The 22,892-nt window shown below is 41.8% G+C and overlaps 1 protein-coding gene across 1 annotated transcript in view; it reads right to left on the bottom strand.

Moving 5' to 3' along the window:
• Nmnat2 (nicotinamide nucleotide adenylyltransferase 2) overlaps nt 1–21,853 on the bottom strand; it is a 144,305-nt gene extending 122,452 nt beyond the window's left edge. The window contains exon 1 of the mRNA XM_047521701.1: nt 21,651–21,853. Within this exon, the coding sequence (XP_047377657.1) occupies nt 21,651–21,735 (85 nt within the window). The 5' untranslated portion in view covers nt 21,736–21,853. The remainder of the gene's footprint in view (nt 1–21,650) is intronic.
• Between the last annotated feature and the right edge of the window lie 1,039 nt (nt 21,854–22,892).

Below are 22,892 nucleotides of genomic sequence, written 5' to 3'. Positions count from 1 at the left end.
GTCATAAGACAATCATAGCGGTGCACACCTGTAACCCGGCTACTCCAGAAGCTGAGGCAGGAGGATCACAAGCTCTAGACCGGCCTGGGCAACTTAGCAAGACCCTGTTTCAGAATTTCAAAATAATAATAAAAAGGGTTGATGATGTAGCTCAGTGGTTAAGCACACAGCCGGGTGGGGCAGAAGAGTCACAGGCAAGGTTACCTTCATACCTTCATATCTGTCACCCCTCCGTCGATCCTCAGTTTCCTCATGATGAGTAAGCAGCCTGAGAGGGCATTCCTCCTTGCCTCCGTGGTACTTTGTTAATGCCAAGTACATACCTGTTATCACTGCACACTGTGATTTCCAGGTGGGTACATCATAATTGCCTCACAAATACTGGTTGACTATTTGATTCTAATGGTTGATATACAAGTTATACTTAAAACCAAAATTGGAGACTCTGAAGCTATCTAAAAGGTAGTGATTCAAGTGAGCACTTAAAATTTTAAAAATACATAATATAACTCAGGTTAGGAATGCCTCACCAGATAAACCGTTTTGCCTGAAAAAAGTGTAAAGGATAGCACATTGATTCCCAACAAAAGAAATATTTCTTCTCCCAGGTCAAGACTGACCTCCTGATGAATCCATGTGAAGGCAAAATTAAACCGTGTAATGCTGCATAAATTTGGAACATTTTGAAGGTCAGCTTAGGTTAGTATATAACATTTTTTCCTTTTTATAAAGTCAATTTTGTAAAATACCATGACCGTTCTGACAAATCATTTGGAGTGATGAGCAAGTGAGTTTTAGGCAAAACTTATGCCTAAAAATTGATACAAATCTGACCAAGAAAGCTTGCAGAAAGGATAGGAACGTCTGACATTTTGCAAATGGGACTGGCACTGTAGAGTTCCCTCCCACGAGTGAATTGCCAAAGTCCTCAGAGAAACACCTCCTTCACCAAATCGCTTGTGCTCTGTCCCTGCTTCTCTTGCATATTTCTCTTCTCACTTCAAATTCCAATGCCTCCTCTGCATCCCTGGCCTCACTCTGCAAGGATGACCTTTTTCCTTATTGCTCTGAGAGAACAGAAGCTCTCAGGAGAGTTTCCCCATGCCCCCCACCATATTCGCCCACCCACCTGCATGTGAGCCCACATTCTCTACCATCTCTTCTATTACTATGGATGCGTGGTTGATGCTGGTGGCAAGGCCAGCTCCTGCATTTCACTTTGACCCAAAGGACATTCATCCAAGATTTCTCCCATGTCTGGCTTGTACTATAGTTTTGTTCATATCCACTGGATGATTCCCATTAACATGCCATTAATTCTCCCACCTTCGAGAAATAATAAACAGCAAAACCCCTCTCTTGACCCTTCACCATGTCCTCCACCAGCTGTACCCTTCTCCATCCTCCTTTAGAGTAACAGTCCTCAAAAGTGTCTGAAGATGCTCTTTGCAGTTATGTTCCTCTTTCTATTTTACACTCACAGCTTCTGTCCCCGCCACTCCAGAAAATGTTCTCTTGTCTAAGCTTCCCCGTCTCCACTTTGTGAAGCTGTCAGTTCTCTCTGCTCACCTTAGCTGACATCTCAGTGACATTTGACAGCCCCCTTGAAGCACGCGCTTCCCTTGGCTTCTAGGATATCAGAGTCTCCCGGCTTCCCTCTGCCTCGCTGGCTGCTCCCTCCCAGTGGGCAGTGCGGTCCCTTCCCCATCTACCTGGCCTCTAACCACGGCAGCGCCCCGGCCAGCAGACAGTCCTTGACCTCTTCTGCATCCACACTCACTCTCTTGGTATTCTCAGTCAGTCTTGTGGCTTTAAATACCAACAACATGCTGATGACGCCCCATTTATTTATTTATTTGTATTTTTTATTTCTGGCTCGGACTCTTCTGTGCCTACTCAACATCTCCACTGGAATGTCTAATCAACCTCTCAGAAGTACCATGTCCAAGATTGAGCTCCTGCCATTCTCTCCCACACCTGCTCTTCCAACAGTCATCCCACATCAGTAAAAGGAAGCTCTGTTCTTCTAAGGGCTCAGGCTAAAACTCTTGGCTCATCCTTAGTCTTGTTTTTTTTTTTTTTTTCTCTCTCTGACCAAAACAAATCTATCAGCAAATCCTATTGGCAGTTCCTGTGACACCCATCTAAAATCCTATTGTTCCTGGCCCAAACCACCATTGTCTCTCCTCTAGATTTCATTCAGTAACTTCCCGATTCTCTGTTTTTGTGCTCGACATCTATGGTCTATTTTTATTACTGTAGCCAGAATAAGTCCAATGGGAAGTCAGAACATGTAACAATTCTCTTCAAGTCTTCCAAATGGCTCTTTCCTCTGGGAATAAAAGCCAAAGTCCTAACAATGTCCTCTAAGGCCCTGCATAATGCGACCATCTGTTCTCTCTCTAATGCCATCTATCACTCCATCTCTCTTCCTGCACACTGGTCTCATTTTTATTTATTTGTTGTTGGACATATAAAGAAACTCTCAGCTTAGGGTCTTTGTACTTGCTGTTTCCTGTCCTTGAAATGCTTTCCCACCATCTCTATGGTCCAATCCTCATCTCCTTCAAGTCTTTGCTCAAGCATCATCTCCAGTGAGATATTCTCTGATTATCCTCAAAAACTGCAATCCCTACCCCAGTACTCTATTCCTTTATCCTGTTCATTCCTCTTGTTTATTCCTTAACACTTAGAATATTACTATACTACATAATTTACTTATTTATTATTCATTGTCTTTCTGCTGCCTCTAGACTGTAAACACCATGAGGACAGGGATTTCTGCCTGTTTTGTTCTTTGCTGTACTTCTAGCAAGTGGAATAACGCTTCCACATAGTAGGCACTCAAGTGTTTGTTGACAGCAGAGTTGGTAACTCGTACAGAAAATTTCTAAAAATTATATGATCCCTAGCCCTCCAGAAATTAATTTACCTCAAGTAGAAGATAATTCATTCTCAGGCCAATATACTTTAACTAGATCAAGATTTTACAACCTCAATCATAATAATGACAACTCATATTTACATAATGCTTTCCAGCTCACAAAAATTCTTTCTCCCCAGGAGAAAGAATTTCATCCCCAGGACATCCCCATGATGTAAACGGGACAGAAGCTACCAATCCCATTTTACAGATAAGGAAGGTAAGCCTCAGAGAAATTAAATATCTAACTCAAGGATCACCCAGAAGACATGTGCAAAACTGGGGTGAACATATGTCACTGATTTCAGGATTAGGCTTATTGCTGCTCTCCCAGTCAGACTTAAAAAAATCAACTTGCCCCTCTCTGGAGCACTCAAATGAATACTGATGGAATCTGGAATGTTCACTATCCTAATTTGGTTCTTGACATATTCAACAAATACTAGTGGAGTATTCCTGGTACCCTGGCATTATTCTAAATGTGGGATGTAATATAAGACAATATAGATCAGAACAAGGTCATGCTCTCATGGAGTTTGTTTTTTGAGGAAAGATAGACAATAAAGAAATCATGTAAAATATTGCCAGGGGATGATAGTGCTACAGAGGGGAAAAGGACAGAGATTCATAGCGAGCGAACAGATGAGCCATGTTAGATGTCAAGTAATAAGTCATTAACATGCCACTCACAAACCCCGCATCCAATAATGGGGTGGATCATGCTTTACACTGCTGGCTGGGGATGCTACAAAATGTATTATTAGACATTTAGTATCAAAGATGTTCAAGATTTCCAGTCCAGGTGTCAAGGAAATGGGGTGATAGTATAGCTAAATAAAACAGAGCCTGGTTGACAGTTTCAGAAGGTGGCAATAGAACAAACCTAAGTTATGAGGCACAGATTTCATTCAAGTCAGAAGAGCTTTCTAATAAATGAAGCTTCCCAGCAAAAAAGAGACTGGAATGAGCTCTCTGTCATGGAATGTATCCAACAGTGAATGAATGACCTCTGAAGTCTCTTCCAACTGCAAATCTGATTATTTTCTGTTCTGTGGAGACTGTCTCTACCTTAAGTCACCTTAGGTTCCGGTGAGAGGTTCTGCAAGGGTAGAAAGGCGATGGGGTGAGGACAGGCACAAAACTCTGGCCCCCAAACTGTGGTTCTCTTGCCAGCCCTCCCGGATGAGCAGCGGTCACCTGACAACTGCCCCCGTCCTTCCAGCAGGAGAAGCTGCCCGCCCTCTTCTGCAGGGAGATTAGGGGCACAAGCTTCCCCACTTGTCCCTGCAGGACCCACCAAGGGCTCACACTCAAACGAGGTCTTCCATCCACGGGGCACAGACAGGGCTCTTTGCCAGTCCCTCTCTTCTCACTGACAGTTAAGTGACCAGGGATTACAAAAAGGAGAGTAAATTGCCCCAGCCGGGCGTCTGCCTCTCTGGTGACTTCCGGATGCTCACTGACAAGGTCCACCTGTCTTCAGGTCTCTCTAAGATCCCAGCCAGTCCACAACATCCCTTGATGTCCAGCACCGCCCTTCTTTGCCTCAGCCACTTCAACTCTCCACTAACACAAGCAACCGTGTGCTGGACCAGGCAAGACATCACGGGACAGACACTGGCAACAACTGCTGATATTACCCCCTTTTATCACCGTTACTGTTGACCAGACACCATGTATGAAATGACGGGCTGTAAGCCTTGTCTGAGTGGCAGGAACATAGCTGTCAGAGTTTACTAGCAGAGGATTCTTAGCTTACTGAGTCGGGTGGGCCAGTGAAGGGACTTAGAGATGGGAAAGTTGACAGAGGAGCAGGTGGACCCAGAAAACTGAGAGGAGCAGGGACAGTAGGGAAAGCAGGTTGCCTTATGGGGAAGAACGGAACTTCCGTCCCTAGAGTTGAGTGGGACCTTCAGGGAGCTGTTGGGGTTGTGTACCCCAAGCCCTGCCATCTTGTCCTAAACTGTTTAGTAAAACCTACAGCACTCATCAGAGCTCAGGTCTAGGATTTTGTAGGAGTGGAATAGAGCCCTCAGGCCCAAGGTGAGAGGCAGGCAGTTCAAGGAGGTACATGCACATTATTCCATTTGACCCTCATGATGGCCCAGTCAGTAGGTACGGTTACACTGATTTTACAGTGTGTCAGGGGCAGAGGTTGTTGAACAATTATCTGTGGACACTCTAATCAACTACAATGTAAAAGAGGACTGGAGATCTAGCTCAGTGGCAGAGCATGCCTAGCATGCCGAAGGCTCTGGGTTCAGAAAAAAAAAATTAGTAAATAAAATGAAATAAAAACTTCAGTATAAAAGAATCCATCTATCCTGACCCCGAATCTGTGAGGTAGCACAAAGGCATGTGTGGCTATGCCTCACCACCCAGAGTCACCACCCAGGAGCCTTCTTGATTTGCTCCCAAGCTTCTCCTGTTTCCCTCCAGTGCTCCTGGCTCTGGGATGAGCCCTACTCTTCTTGCTCGTCCCTCTGTCCTCTGGACTTGCCTACAGGTTTCATTGGTGGCCTGGAGTCTCCTGCCTTTCCACACTCAGCTGCCTTGAGCAGGCACCCCGATCCCAGCCCTCTGAGCAGCACCAGCCTCGCTGCACACAAACCCTGGAGCTGGCCCCCCTTCCCCATTGTCACAGCCTTAACACAGCGCTGAGGACTGCATCTCACTCAACGCAAAAGCAAGACATCATCTCACGGTAGCTGAAACTGTCACCTCAAGAGTCAGAGCCCAGAGGCTGGGGAGATAGCTCAGTTGGTAAAGTGTTTGCCTTGCAAGCTCAGGGCCCTGGGTTCGATCCCCAGCACTGCAAAAAAAAAAAAAAAAAAAAAAAAAAATCAAGCTGAGGAAGATCTCACTGACAGGTTGAATTTTCAATTTTCTCTCCTAGTCTCTTTAATTCCCAAATTTCAGACTTTACCCCCAAGCTATTGTCACATAATAATTAAACGATTCCTAATAAACCATTTCTTATTCCTTTTTCCCACCTTCCATGGCGCATGCCTGAAATTTCAGTAACTCAGGCTGAGTCAGGATCACAAGTTTGAGGTTAGCTTGGGCCATTGAGTGAGACCATCTCAAAATAAAAAGCACTTGGGGACGTAGCTCAGTGGGAGCACCTCTGGTTCCAACACCCAGTGCCACCAAAAAATAAAGAAGAGAGCACACAGGTTCATCTCTCCGCTGCCGTGCAGTTCTTGTGTTGCTTGACACAAGTTACCTAAACACTCTGATCATTAGCTGAATGCAGATGATGATAGAATTGTTTTAAGGGTGAAATGAGGTAAGAAAAGGAAAGCAATTAAACCAGCAACTGGCACAGAGTAGAGTTCAGAAATATTAGCTCGCTTGTGAGTTTACAGTGATTATTAATGAAAGGGATGAACAGGCTTGGTCACAGCACAGGCCAGAAAATCCTGCAGTGTCAGGGATGTCAGACCAACAAGCTCCCCAGTCTGCTCCCCCAAGACAAAAAGAGCTTCAGTAGGTGATTCCATTTCCCACAAAGGCCTCTGGGCAGACGCCCTCCGAGGCAGGTTCAAAGGGGAAGTAGAAAGGAAGCTGAGGAAGATCTCACTGACAGGTTGAATTTTCAATTTTCTCTCCTAGTCTTTTTAATTCCCAAATTTCAGACTTTACCCCCAAGCTATTGTCACATAATAATTAAATGATTCCTTATAAACCATTTCTTATTCCTTTTTCCCACCTTCCAGGCCTTTCATGACTGCAGAAATACTTTTTTTTTCTTCATTTCCTTAAGCGAGAATTTTTACAAGTCACAATCAACCAAAATAAACAAAGTTGCCTCTATGAGAGAGAGGTGCAGTGAGTGCGGAGTAGAGGAGGGAGCCACCTTAAAGCACCTGTGGCTGCATGGGAGACTGTCTTTACAACCCACCATTCCTTCCCCACCCACCATCAGAGCTCAGTAGGACCTCAATGGAAACCACAAAAAAAAAAAAAAAAAAAAAAAAAAAAATAGTCTTAACAAGTGCATCAAAAGAGGGCAAATTTCACAGGGGGAGAAGTCGGTCAGACCTTTGAAATGAATATTCATAGCCCTATGATTTACTGGGCAAGCTGGATGTGGGGCTTTAGCATCCCCCCCACTTTCCGGCAGGGAGTTCTTTATTCATGACATTTAAATACAAATGATAACAAAAGTGCAAGACAATACACGTTGAAAAGTTGATTTAAAGCAGCAGAAGGAAAGGATTTAAGAGATCAGTAAAGAAGGATTTTATTTTAATTTTACAGAGTTTAAAGTCAGGTCAAACAGGCCAAGAATTCCAGGGCTATTGCAGGGGCTAAACTTGTCACCAAACAGAATTTATTTAATTATTTTTCTCCTCCAGTGAGAGAATGGAAGAAAAATTGTTCCCATTCTTCTGTTCATCAAAGATATCCATGACTACCAATCCTGACTCCTGATCAGTATGACTCCACCTAACCAAACTGATAATTCAAACTTGATACTCTGATAAGTATCAGAAACTTGATACTTGACTAGAGTGTGTGCCATATTTGAGGGTGAATACGGATGATTAGAAACACTGGAAACAGTTCCTAGATCGTATTCTTTATGAGAAAGCATGGGTGTTGGAGACCCCCAGAGCTTGGGAACCACTGATGTAGAAACATTGAACACATTCATGGCTTTAAATGGCAAGCAATAAAGAGCCGAATGTTCCATGTCAGGGAAGAATGGTCCGTTGTGTCTAATGGAAGCCCTACTGGAGACAAGCTTTCTAAGAGGACCCCAGGATGGGAGAAAGATGGGAATGGCCACAAATCCCACATTTTAAGGCAATGTTGATGCTGAAGTGTCCGGGGCTATTGACTGGAGTGGAGGCATTCTATCTGCTCAAAGATGGGAATCAGACCTTGCCCCCATGCCAGCCTCACCTGCAACCCAAACTGTGGACCAACAAAACAGGGAAGAGAAAAACCCAGTCCGTTAGCAGAGAAAAGATAGAAAGAGAAGCAATTATACACCAGAGGAAAGGGTCTGCCCTGGAATCATGGATGTCCGGAATTTGCTGCAAAATAATACAGGGCAGGAGTGGGGGAGTGCACCAGGGGATCAATAAATCAAGATGGATAACGAACTGATAATTAATGAAGTTGGGTGACAGGTAACATTGGGGTTCATTGTGTCATTCTGTTTACTTTTGCATATGTTTGGAATTTTCCATAAGTAAAATGACACCTTTTTTTTTTTTTTTCAAAGATTCCACCAGAACAATTTAAATGCGACACTGCCCACCTCTGCTGGGACAAAGTAACCATTGCAGAAAACAAGGGCATTTTTTTTTCCCTCTCTCATGGGAAACCTGGAATAAGGCAGTATTCACAGGATGGTGGTGAGGGAAGGAGCTAGACAAAATCAGGACTTTTCAACACGGACAAGAGTTGATTTGGAACTTTCCACAAAACACATTTAAAAAATAATAAAAAAATGAACACATTTAAAAAAAATAGTGTGTGTGCCTATAATCCTAGCTACTTCGAAGACTGAGGCAGAAGGATCACACATTTGAGGACAGCCTGGGCAATGTAGCAAGATCCTGTCTCAAAATTTTAAGAAAGACTGGGGATCTAGTTCAGAGGTAGAACACTTGCCTAGCACACACGAAGCCCTGCATTCACTCCCCAGGACTGCAAAATTTTTAAAACACAGCACATTCAATGAAATATTAAGAAATGTCCAGAATCTAGAAACTCCTAGCCTCAGCCTTGTCTGGGACCCTGCAGAGTTGCTTTCTTTCTCCAAAGGTAGGATGTCATTCCCAGTGTGCAATTGACATCTCATACAATTAAGCATGTGCTCTGACCTGCAAAGTTCCAAAGGCAGCACGTCTTGACAATACAGCAGTTAGATTTTTAAAAAAAATAAGTTGAACTATGGGCTGGGGTTGTGGCTCAGTCGGAGGGCGCCTGCCTAGCACATGTGAGGCACTGGGTTCGATTCTCAGCACCACATAAATAAATAAATAAATAAATGTTATTGTGCCCACATACAACTAAAAATATAAGATAAATAAATAAATTGGACTAGTTCAGCAGTTCAGTCTGCCAAATTGACCAGTTATTTAGAGTGTCAGGACACTATGCTGGCCTTACCTGATGCAAGAGAGAGCCACAGCACCACAAATAAAGGGAATGACCACTACACTAAATTCAGTAATAGATCACACAGCATGCATCAGACCACATCAAGGCTGCATCATGAATTGAACATAAGGGGGATATAGACAAGGAGAATATGTCTGACGATGAGCCAGGGTGAAGTGAAAAAATGATAATGCACGTTCAGCTGAAGGAAACCTAAAGATTGATGGGGAAGATGGAGTAGCTGTTTTGACTATTTGAACATCTCCCAAATACAAGGCAAACAAGACCCGTTCCCTGGATCTCAAGGAAAAGAATGAAGGCCAAGGCATGAAAGTCTCAGGAAATCCAGGGTCAGTCCAAAAGACCAAACAATCATGAAAAGGCCCAATTGTGCCAAGTTCTCCTTGGCTGCTTTGGAAAAGAGTACATTCCCTCTATGTTAGACAGAGATTGAAAAGACACTTGGGATAATGTTTTACAGAGGATTTCAGGACTGGATGAATATTGACATGATTTTTGAAATTTCCTTCAAATAGAAATTCTGAGATTTCTGAAAATGAAAACTTAAAGTTGGCAAGCCACAAATTTTTGTCTTGTTTGATTGTTCATGAGTAAATAATTTCAAGGTGGTTACAATATACATAAAACCTTTTTTTTTTTTAAACTGTGAATATACAAAAAGAAAACTCCTCTGCCATCTTCAAACCTACTTTCAACTCACCGAGAAAGCATTTCTAGATGTACCATGCATCTGACTAAAGCCTCCAGTGGACAGTGTTAAAATTCAACTCCTGCCAAGTTACATTATTTAATAGCTCCCCAACATGACTTGCAGATTCCCACTGTGATCACCATACTTGTGCAGACTATGCTCTGGGAGGGGGTTCCAGCATAGGAAGCTCTAACTTTCCTATCTCAAGGCAAGAATTATCTCACCCTTGAAGTCCCTGAATCATTGGCACCTTGGATTCATTATCTGTCTTGTTTTCTTGATTCTTACATGAATCATGAATTCCTGTTATTTCCTGGTTCCCAAATACTTGTCTTTTTTCTAATTACCTATTTTGCCTACGTGTTGCCATTCTGAATATTCCTAACAGTTCAACAATTCATTCATTTGCTAAATATTTGTAGTATCTTCTTTGTGCTTAGAGCACTGTGCTAGGCACCTTGGGAGATATAAAAGTCAGAAGACCTGGCAAGGGACTAAGTCTGATAGTGACTATAAAGCCTGGACACAAATAGCTACAACTCTTGGCACAATGTGCTAAGTGCTATATCAGAGGTACAAACCAAGTGCTATCAAAGTTCAGAGGGAGGTGAGAGGCTGCAGAGAAACTGGATGTGACGCCAGAGCAGCCTGTAAAAGCCTTATTATGCAAATGGTGTGCTAAGTTTTTTAAATTCTCAAACAAAAAGTATATAAAATATTAAATTTTAAAGAAGAGGTAGTGGAGAATCAAGAAAAGGATGGGAAAGTACACCTAATGTTTAATAGCAGATAAATGTCCAACATTAGCCAGAGGGGCTAATCAATTTCCAGTGTAAACCAAACACCAGAAAATCATCCCATTGTGAACATGATCATTTATCCAGTCAGCCAGAAAAATTACACTTATGAAACCGAAACTACATTTGCTGCTTAAATGAGTCTTTTTAGAGATTTAGTTTAAACTGAAAATTGCTCATTAAAGAGTTTGTCCAGATAACGGACTTCAACTGTACTTCCTGTGTTGAGAACACTTGATTCACTTTCATTCCAACCCCCAGAGGTGGGTTCTATCAAGGGTTGGCAAACTTTTTCTGTAAATGTCTAGTAGTAGGGGCTTCAGTTGTAGCTCAGTGGTTAGAATGCTTGCCTAGCAATGTGGGAGGCACTGGGTTTGATTCTCAGCACCGCATATAAATAATAAATAAATAAATAAATAAATAATGATCCATTAACGACTAAAAAAAATTTTTTTAATTAAAAAAGAAATGTCCAGTAGTACATATTTTACATTTTGCAGTCTATAGGGATTATGAAGCATGAACACAAATTGTTCTGTTGCAACTACTCAACTCTGCTATTTTAGTACAAAAACATCCATAAATAATACACATGTGAATAAGTATGGCTATGTGCCAATAAAACTTTATTTATGAACAATAAAATTTTAATTTCATAAAGTATTCTTCTTTTACACTTTTTTCAACTATTTAAAAATGTAAAAGCTATCCTTAGCTTTCATGCCTTACAAAGACAGGTGGCCACACTGGGCCACAGTCCACAGATTGCCAACTCCTCAGTTATATCGGTCAGCCTATCTCACAGATGAGACAAATAGGGCTCTAAGAGACTAAATGTATTCACAAACCAATTCAGTTACTAGTTTCCATATAAAGAGAAGGAATGAATAGGAAAAACTGAAACATTTACCCACTGTTTATCCACATTGTTCACAGCATGGAAAAATTATATATTACCTATAACTTTGATTCCCTAGGACATAACAAGAAAATAACTCTCAAATACGACTTAGAAAGATTGGTTCATGGTAAATAAAGTAATTATGGCTTGAATTTCTATGTACAAAACATCAGTTCTTTCTTAAGCTTAATTTATAATGAGTAACAGTCTAATTCTTTTAAATTGCCTTGTTTCATTTTTTTTTTACATTTTTCCAATTATTTTTTCAGTACTGCAAATTAAACCCAGGGCTTTGCACATGCTAGGCAAGCTCTCTACCACTCAGCTACGTTCTCAGTCTTTTTTTCTTTTTTCTTTTTGAGGCAGGATCTTGCTAAATTTCCTACGCTGGCCTCAAACTTGAGATCCCGCTCCCTCAGCCTCCTTTGAAGTTAGGATTACAGGTGTGTGCCATCACGCCCAGCAAAAATTGCCTTATTTTAAAGAACTTGTAGTTCACAGAATGAGTCACATGCTGCTAAATATGTATCAGCCCATAAATATTTCAAAAATAGTATGAATAGTTATTGATATGGTTTCATCTAGGTGCTCCATGGAATGAACATTCCACCTCTTCATAGGTACCAAGACAAAGGGTTAGAATATTATTGAAGAATAAAGCATTGGAAAGCCCAAACCTCACTGGAATGTCACTTCTTTGAGTCTTTATAATGATATAATAATGATTCAAAAAGTCATGGAAAACCATAGATTTATAGCAAGACTAGAAATATAGGGGCTGGGGAGATAGCTCAGCTGGTAGAGTGCTTGTCTCGCAATCACAAGGCCCTGAGTTCGATCCCCAGTACCGCAAAAAAAAAAGAAAAAGACTAGAAATATATATCTTTCTCAAAATCTCTAGCATTAGAACTAAAACAAGTTTCAAAGGAAAGTGTCTCCATTGTACTTACTTTTCAGACAATTAAGCCTGTGGAAAAGAAATCAGACACACACTCAAATTCTACAAAATTACTAAGATAGAGTTAGGGTGAACTGAGTTTGCCAAGACTGAAAAGTCTCGAACAACAGGAGCCATCCACTGAAGCATAAGTGGAGGTAAGTTTAGAATCCAGGAGAGAACGGCTTCTCATCAGGGAAGTGAGATTCTTGGTTTTTTGTTTGCTTGTTTGTTTGTTCGTGGTGTTTTGGAGGGCTGTATAGCACTATATTTCACCTACTTATTCCATTAGTAGAAATGGTTTGTACCACGTACAATGGTTCCATTTCAGAAAATAAATAAGATCATGAAAGAGAGAAAAAGAAAAAATCCTCTTTATTTCAAAAGATGATACAGAAATAATAACTTTAAGCTTTAAGATGACTAGATGATATCCCAGAGGCATATTCCTCGTGAAGTGCTAACAGAAGGAATGTTGACATTCTGGGTGGCTGCCCAACATCTGCCATATCTGAAACATCCTGTCGCCCCTCCAGGACTCACTAAAAGTGCCACATAGAATCCAACCCCCTTGACATTGGCTTCTCCCAACTTGTTTTCTGCCCTCCCCTCTGCCCACCCATATACACTCCAGGTTTGTAACCAGCTTCCTGGAAAGTCCTTAATGTGTCACCATATGGGGCCTTCACATTTTATCCTGCTCTCAGTGCAGAATGCCATCTCCATCCCTTACGTGGGCAGCTCTGACTTCTGCTCTGAGAGCCTTTCCACCATGTCCAGAGTGACAGCTTCTTCCACTGTGTGTCAGTTTACCTCATTCTCACCTGCTTAATTACACCTGTCACCTGAACTGCTTGGTTTCATGCATGATCTAGAGATCATCCCCTGAGGCACAAGAAAAAAATTTATTTAATTTTATGAATGAATGTGCACAGGGCACATTCATAAAACTCAATAAAATTTGTTAAATGAATCAACAGCCACTGAGCCCTCTCATGGCTCCACCCTTTCTGCTCACAAGTCTCCTGGAGTCTTGAAGTAAGGATGGTAGGTGATTCTGCCATTTCATTCATTCACTCATTCAACGACCATATAATCAAGCACCGGCTCTGGACCAGGTGCTGTTCTGGGAGCCAGAGATGCATTTGTAAGCAGACTAAACAAAGATCTCTGTATGCGAGGCACTCAATTCTCACTAGGGAGACAGACATTAAATAAACATGACAAACAGGGAAATAACATATTTGTTAAAAGGTGATAAGAGTTAAGGGAGAAGAGACAGAAGCCAAGCAGGGTTAGGGGACTGGGAGTGTGTGAGGTGCAATTTAAAATTCTGTGAGGGGGAGAGTAGGACCCACTAAGTAGGTAGGAGGTGGATGTTACACTGGAGTAAAGACTTAGAGGAAACTGAATCAGACTTGGGGTACAGTTATTCCAGGAGTGGGAACATTTAGTTCAAAGACAGGCTGATGCAAGATCAGTGAGAGTGGCTAAAAATTAGGTAGAAGAGGCTTGGGGAAGGTGGCAGATCAAGGAGGCCTGGAGGTCTTTAGGATGGCTTTGTTACTCTGAGTTAGAGGAGAAGCCAAGGAGGATTTTTGAGCAAAGGAGTAATATGACCTGACTTACATTTTAAAGGATTGATCTGATTATTTGTTAAGAATTGAGCATTCAGGCCAATAGTGGAAGAAGGGAGAGCAGTTTAAGATTCAGATGCAACTGGACATGGTATGAAGGCCCTTAATCCCAGCAATTAGACAACCCCAGTGTCCACTGAATGACTGTGAGGGAAGAAGGCAGATAAGACCAAGACTTTTCAACATGGACAAGAGTTGATTTGGCACTCTCAATAAAACACATTTTTAAAAAACAACAGCCTAGTCAGTTGTGGTGGCGTGTGCCTGTAATAACAACTACTCAGAAGTCTGAGGCGGAGAATCACAAGGTTGAGGCCAACCTTGGCAAATTAACAAGACCTCTTCTCAAATTTTTTAAGAAATGAAAGTTAAAAGGGTTGGGGATGTAGCAGGGTAGTAAAGCACCTCTGGATTCAATCCCCAGTACAAAAAAGAAAAAGTTTACTGTGCTGATTTGGATGAAAGATGACAGTGGCTTATAACAGCATTGTAGAGAGGGGAGAAGAGGTTGATCCTAGTTGTATTTTGAAGATAGATCACCAGACATTTGCTGACGTAGACAAGTGTGCAAAAGAAGGAAGAATAATCATTAGTTCAAACCTTTGGTTTAAGCGTTGGGAAGAAATGAAAAACTTTATCAAGGGGCCATACTTTGCTCATGCACCTATTGTCTGGTAAACGTTAAATGTGGTTCACGTATAAGAGCATGGCACATGGAGGCAACCTGATATAAGAGAAAGAGAAGCCCAAGAGTGCCACTCAGCTGCCACCACTCACCACTTCTGGGACTGGCCTCTGAGTCTGACTTCCTCCCTCCCTCCTCCTCTTAAGCCCCTCGTCTCCAGAATTATAAGACTTTTCTGGACTGGCTTACTTAAGAAAAATACATGATGCATAATTTACTAGAGAACAGTTGAATGGTAGTAGGGTTTTAAAAAGCTCTTATAAGGTAGCTCCATTATTAGAATGATAAGGGGAAGATGCTGCTGCTGCTAGTGGTTATAGCATTTGCCTTTGCTGCAGAGTTCATAAATCATGGAGATGTAAAATACAAAAGGAGGGAGCCAATGTCAGGAGGATGGCCTTGGTCGCACCATGTAAGCTGTTGAAACGTCTTTTAAAGCTAAAATACTTCTGAGGCTAGCTGCCAAACTGTACCCAAAAAAAGTAAATGCATTCCGTGCAATTGAATGCTTATAATTGGAATATCTCTGGCAATGGAAAACTTCTCTCCTGTGAACCGATGCTGCATTTACATATATTGAGATATGGAGCATATCCATAGTTACGTAATTCTCTATAAAAATGAACTTCTATATCCCAGGTCTTAATTTGTAAAATCAAATCCTAAAGAATTATTCTAAATCCCTTTGGTTAAACAAAGTTTTGTGTGTTGAGGATTGCAAAAAAAAGAAAGAAAAGAAAGAAAAAAGTACAGAAAAAATATCAAATGTATTCCTTTGTGTATTTAGGATCTTTTTAGAGCAATTAAGCATGAGCTGTGAACTCTAAAATTGAAGGAGAACTGTACTGGGAAGAGTATTTCACAGTATCACAAATATTAATTAAGCAACCACCACATATAGAACATTATATTGGTGGCTCTGAGGACAATGATATTATAAAATTAAGACTTGAATCTTAGGACCACAGGTATAGCTCAGTGGTAGAGCATTGACCTAGCAGTGCAAGGCTATCCCCAGCAAGAAGGGAGGAGTGGGGGGGCTGAGGGAGGACACACACAGACTGACTTGAATCTTTTCAAAGAAGCACTTTCAAAATTGGGTTTTCATCATTCTTTTTCCCGGTCACACATATAGACTATTTTCACACTTCTTGGCTATCAAAGAAAAAAATAACTATATATATGTGTGTGTATATATGTGTATACACACACACACACACACACACACACGTATTCCATCTAGTTTTGTATTTTCTCTCATCCTCTCATGTCGGAGGGTATCTTAGAAACAGAGAGGTTCAAACTTGAGTGTTGGCAGGTTATGCTTTTTAGTTTGCTTCCACACTTTAGGCTGTTCATTTGAGTTGGTCTAACATTGGAAACTTGTGTCTAAATGTTTCTGTGAGATTTATAACATTTCAAAGGATGTTCCTACCAAAGAAGAACTCAAACTGTTTCCTTTTTTGACACATAATAATTGTACATATTGATGGTGTACAGCATGATAATTCAATACATGTACATAATGTATAATGATTAAATCAAGGTAGTTAGCATTTCCTTCTTCTTAAACATTTATCATTTCTTTGCAGTGGGAAGCATCAACCTATGTCTTAAAAAGCATATGAAATTGGGTATAGTAGCACAGCATATAATCCCAGCTACTTGGGAAGCTGCGGCAGGAGGATTGCAAATTTGAGACCAGTCTGGGCAATTTAGCAAGGTCTGTCTTAAAATAAGATAAAATATAATTAGACTGGGGTCATAACTCAATGGTAGAATCTCTTTTCTAGCATATGCAAGGCCCTGAATTCAATCCTTAATAACACACACACACACACACTCTCTCTCTCTCACACACGTGCACGAATCTCTTAATTCTAAACTGAAACATTTAGATATGCAGAATGGGAACTAGTGAAACAAAAAGAGAAGCGAAACTGAAAATAAATAGCTCTTCATTTTGAAACTGAACATCAACTTTCTTGGTTATATCCTGTCTCTTGGTTTGGGATGAACCCAGAGGGGAGATTTGCCTCTCACAGTTAGCTTATGTCCACATGAGGTTCAGTCAGTAAATTCAGCAGAAGCAAATCAAACCATTGTTTGTGTGAACAAAAATATCAACATTTTCCTTTTTGATTCATTCTTGACCTTCATCAACCTACATTCAAAATCCAATTCAATCTTAGCTTAAAAGACATGCCTATTTTACTCCTTTACTTAAACAAACAACACGATGTCTTCTTAATATCTTCAGGATAAAGTCTGGATTCTTTAACACGACTTACAAGGCTTCATAATGGATCAGACTCCCACCTACCTCTCTAGTCTTACCTTGAGCCATACTGAATTTTTCTTTGTTCCGTCATACCACGCGTGACTGTTTAATCAACCCAGTCCTTGAACAAGGCTAATTCCTCTGTCTAGCACAAGATACTACACGTTGATTTATTTTCTATTTATTCAACAACTATTGTGGGGAGCCTGTTTCACGCCAGGTACTAGGAAATGTACCAATGATGAAACCAGGCACAGTTCCTGTCCTCACAGAGATTAAGCTCTGGCATGGAAAACAGTCACAAAACATGAACTGAGACTTACAGCATGGGAAAAATATAAAGGGATGTGGGAGCAAATGTCAGAGTAGTTAAACTTCACATAGGGGTCAGTGGCAGTTATTTGAGAAACTACAGGTGAAGCTAAAATCTAAAGGTAAACAGGTGTTAGTTGAGGTAGCAGAGAGTAGGGAGGAAGGAGAAAGTGGGGGAAGCCATAGAAGGAACCTTCTGATGACACAGTTAAATAGAAAACATGGACATATTAAAAGTCTTTTCTTATTATAAATATGAGATATGGGAACAGTTATCTTTATTGAACTTATTTTGTTGGTGGCCTGTGTTGTCAGGGAAAAAATGGTAAATTTCCCATTCCCCTTTGCTCATAGCTGAGTTCAGATGTCTCTCTTCTCAGGTGTTGGTGAATCTCAATATCATTCTTGTCATTATAAGGGAATAAAGAAAGTGCATCATGGATGAGAGTCTGAATATCCTGAAATGACTTACATCTGTACTTCTACTTTGCCATTTGTAAAAGGGAATGATAATATTATACAGTTTATCTCACAAAGTAGGAGCAAACAAGATAGTGGTACAAAAGAAGTATAACACTGTGCTTAGTAACTTTTTATATAAGCATTGCAATCATATTTAACACTTTGTTGAGTTCTAACAGTTCTCTATATATCACTAGCAACTCAAATTCATTTTTCTTACAATTTCTGATTGTTGCAACAGCAACAAGTAGGGAGCCCTTTTCATTACTCTTTAAGAGGAATGGGATTGGAGTGCGTATCTTTTCAAAGGATCCAATTGTTCAAAGTAAAAATATTTTGAAACAGAATCACTGGAAAATTCAGGTGTTTTGCAAAATCATCAGCAAACAGAATATATTTTGGCTGTGATTAAGTCCCCTAATTCTAGTTTTTATGGTCAAACCAATCTATCAGTTCTCTTTTACTTTTCTATTTAAACTTGTTGACTTCCCAGTGGTGAATTTATTGATGATAAAAATGTTTACTGTATGTTTTCTTAGTTTTTAAGTATGTAGAAGTTATACTTTAATATGATAGAGATTATACTTTAGAATATCTCTTAGTTGTAAAAACCAAGAATTTACATTTTAAAAAAACTTCTAGCTTCATGTTATCTTCTTATGCAATAAGGCAAACCTTTGAAATATGATATCACTAGTTTATAGGTTTACTTTGCCCAAAACTCATCCCCGAAAACATTTCAGTTACAGTTGAGTCTGTAAGTGTGAAATATCTCTACCACGAACATTTTTCCTTTATGATTGTGTAGTCACAAATAGAACTTTTCCCTTTCAGAGTGAAAGAAAAGCTCATTCCAAAACATTTTACAAGTGCAGAGAGTTGTACAAGGGCGACTTCACAGAGATGAAGCATGACTCTTTAGTTCTAAATGCCACTTCTTATTCTTTCTCTTTTTCCCTTGGGTATGCAATTGGATTTTAAAAGATGGGACTCTGTTTATTAAAGGTATCTAATTTCAAAAACCTGTTTTACAATCTATTTTTATTACAAATTTCAGTCACCTTAAAGAAAGTTTGATAATTTACTTGCATTAAATATTTCTGTGTTTTGGAGGAGAAAAATTTTAAAGCCATTTAAAAGAAGGAAATCGTTCATGGACAATTTCTTTCTTTGAAGATGGGAAAGAACTATTAAGGAGAGGCATATTTAGGACCCAGGTGGCTGATGATCGATTTCATTCTAATCTGTTAGTATATGTTTGAAGGAAATAGAGTAGTCATGGAATTAGCAGTCAGAAGACTCCTGCCTTTCCTTCTGCTTTCATGCATTACAGAGGCCTCTACACAAGGAATGTGGGGTTCAAGAAAACTCTGTCACCTGCTCTCCATGTGGGTTCATGAGAAAGTCACTTCCTCTGATGTCAGTTTCTCATTTATAAGATGGAGATAATGATGCCTTTCTTATAAAGTTCTTAATAGAAATAAGTAACGAAACTTTATATGGAAAGCTTTGTTAATCAGAAACTGCTCTACAAAAATAAATGACAAAATTTATCAGGAGTATAAAGATCCCAATAAAAGATTTTATCCCAAATTTTTAAATATCTATTTTGTCTTTTTTGTTTGTGCTTTTCACTAGTTTGCATGCTAAATCCTTAATTAGGTAATTAGCTCCTAAAAGCCAGAGAGAGCACATCACATCTTTTTTTATGGGTCATTCTTTGAATTACCCTTAATTAATGGACACTCAAAGAACTTTGTTGACAGATATTCTTTCTTGATCCTCCTGCTGATACAAAGTAAATAATCACCATTGTTAAAACTCTCCTTTGGTCTATTTTATGTATAAACATCTCTGTGCAATCTGTGCCTATTTTCACATTATTATAGTCTCAAAGCTCATGGCAATCTCAGCATCCCCCTAACAAAAGCCTTTATCTCTGCTACCAAACTCTCTTCAGCTGCAGGACAGAGTCCCTAGTTCTCCATCGAAATCTCAGTCCTTTTTCTAAGCAGGATTAACACCACATCCTTAGCTTCAGGAAGAAAGGAGGAGCACCCTCTGGCCCACTAAAGATTCCCAGAGCTAAGGGGTTCCCAAGGAAAGCCCATCCCTGCTTGATCATGGGAGAAGAATATAAAGATCATCAACATAAAAGGGTAAAAGAAATATGGACAGAGAGGGAACGGAGGCTAAGCAGAAGATACCGGAATCAAAAGAAAGTGAAAGTAGAGTGTTCCTAGGACACTGATACCCTTTAGAAGGCTGGTGAGATGCTCTGATCTACCCTGATGCTGGAACGAATGCTTTTATTTAACAGACAAATTGGCATTAGTTCCAAATAAAACACTTTTAAAAGCTGGAGGAATAGTGAGGAAGGGATGGCTACCTCTCTCTCAAGTTCCCTTCCTGGATCATGTAAAAATGCCTACCAGATCGACCCTCTGCTCAAAGTAATCCTATGGGGTTTTTAAAAGAGCGGATCCACACCTTTTAGTTTTAGAGGCGAGTATTTCTGACCTAAGCCACCTCGCCGGGTCTTTACGAATATGATGCGGCTTTCATTAAACAGCCCTAGGAAATCTCTTGCAATTCTCAGACTCGGGTAAACACGTGTGCCCGCAGCCAGCTTGGCGCGCCCTGCGTTTCAGCACCGCCGCCTCTGGAGAGCGCCTGACAGGAGGGCCGGGTCAGTGCCTCCCACCCGGTCTCTTCCATTCCCAGTGCACTCTTGCCTACTCCTCATTTCCCTGAGTTCCTGCAAAAAGCACCCCCAACTTCTAACTTCTCAATTTCTGCCTCTGTAGCGACCTCCGCGTCCCTCCCTCAGGATCTAAAAGCGCACACCCTGCCCCTTTGGGTCCTGCTGGAGCAGCCGCTAAGCCGCGTGGTTTCCCCACCGGTGGCGAGAGATCACCAACAGGCACGATCGATCACCTTTCCCCTGCCTCTGCTGGACCTTAAACCGGCGGCCAAAAGCCCCGGTTCGCTCTCTCCCTCTCTACGCCCCAAAGCCTCTAAGAAACAAACGCGCGATGGTGCGCCCCCATCCCACCACTCAGGCGCACATACGTACATACACACACTCATACACACACTCGCACGCCGCGAGCCTTTCCGGTGCCATCGCCGCCTGGGGCAGAGCCCCCGCCAACTTGGGCCCGGATCCATCAACAACGACTCGCAGAGGGCCTCCCGCAGAGGCCGCCCCGCCCCCTCCCCTTCCTCGGCAGCGGGTCCACGTAGTCAGATCTTAGCAGGCCAGCAACACCTCCTCCCCGCGCCCCTTCCCTCAGCCTCCACCCCGCGCGAGCAATACATGGTCCACATCGCCCCGACACTCGCCTCTGGGCCGCCCGGACCCCTCAGTCAGCCCCACGTTAATCTCCTTGAAGCCCCAATCCCTGTCGCTGGTGTCGTGTGCGAGTGTGCTTGTGTCCATATTTAACTCCTTCAGCTTTCTGCCCATCCTAAACAAACAGCACGTTACCTCCAACCCCCTCAACCCTTCTCCGCGCCCCAACCTCTGTCCCCATTCGCGTCTTCGCCCGCCAAGTAGTCAAAGCACCGCACCGCGGCACTCCAATTCTCCAACCTAGAACCCCGGCCCGGCCCCAAATGACTCTCACCTCCAGCCCCTCCCCTCCCCCACCCTCTGGCCCCCTGCGAGAAGGTCTGGCCCCGAGCAAGTGAAGTCTGGGAAATGCAGTCTGCGTCCCCCGCCTCGAGCCGGGAATGGGGGACTGACCTAGCACTAGCCACATCAGCCGGCGCACCCCTCTGGAGCGGCACACGCCTTCCAGTTCAGCCGCCCTGGAAAACACAGGTGCCTGGGAAAGAAGAGGAGCGGAAGCAGCCTCCGGGGCTGGGCGGGAGGACTCACCGAACATCTGAATGTGCCCTTTGGTGATGGGATTGAAGCTGCCGCAGGCCAGCAAGATAACGTGGGTCTTGGTGGTTTCGGTCATGGTGCGGCTGGGTTCCTCTCACTGGTCTCGGGTTTGCCTCTCTTTTTGTGTCTCGATATGTCTGCAGAGGGAGAAAGGAAGGCGAGGCTCCGGCGGTGGATGCTGTGGACTCCAAGGAGCCGCTCCAGACGCAAACCGCGTCACTCCCCGCCTCCCCTTAACGCTTGCAGCTCCGGCGAGATGTGAGTCTGCTTTTGGATTGCTCTCCACTCGTCTATCCTCGGTCCTTGTCTTTCCTTGCCACCCTCTTTCGCATCTCTGGTTCTGGTGCCCTTCCCTACCTTTTCTCTCCTCCCCACCCCACTTAACTCCATCGCTGTGTTCCCTAGAGTTTATCTACAAGGCAAGCCTTGGTACCCAAGCCCAGAACCATAGATATCTAAAGCATGGTGTGAGCTCTCTCTCTCTTGCCTCCTTCTGATTTAGTTTTCCTCCTTCACTCTAATATTTTTCTTTCCCCATTTACTTTCTCTAACATCTCCGTCTTCAAATTTGATCTTGTAACTTTTCTCTCTCACTTTCTCTAAATTTTAAGTGAGAAATGCCAGTTGTTTATTTCAGTAGTCTTTGTTTTTGTTTTTTCTCCCAGTATTTAGTGATTCTGAACTATTGAATTGGCTCTATCTCTTGACCTAGTTTTCATCAAGAAATAGGAAGGAACGTGAACCTCTTCCCCTGGTATATCAGCCAGTTTTGTGTGGTTTGCAGCAACCCCATTAGTTTGAGAGAATATGAAGTTACTCAAGCTGCATTAGAAAACTATTAGGACCCTACACAAGATATTGAGACAAAGATTTACCTTCAATGAATGTTTCTTGAGAGCTCATTATGTATTAGGTGCTATTTTGAATCCTGCTGATAAAGTAAAGCCTACCTCTTTTCTGAGTTTTCATTCTACTGGAAGAAGAAAGACAAACAGAAAGACAATATTAAGTGGCTAGTGTGCAATTCACAGTAAGGGAACACAATTCACTCTCACAAAACAGTGGACAAGAGGGGGAAATCAGGTGGTCTGAGAAGTTCTCTTTGGCGAGATGACATTTAAGGTGAGATCATTTAGAACAGTAACAGTAGCTAGTACAAATATTCAGGGACAGGGAAAGGTGTCCTGTGCTCACAGAAATGAAAAGTTCTCTGGCTAGGATGTATGGGCATGG

The sequence above is a fragment of the Sciurus carolinensis genome, chromosome 12 (assembly GCF_902686445.1).
Source record: "Sciurus carolinensis chromosome 12, mSciCar1.2, whole genome shotgun sequence".
Taxonomy (NCBI): domain Eukaryota; kingdom Metazoa; phylum Chordata; class Mammalia; order Rodentia; family Sciuridae; genus Sciurus; species Sciurus carolinensis.
This window is presented reverse-complemented; position numbering and strand designations above follow the sequence as displayed.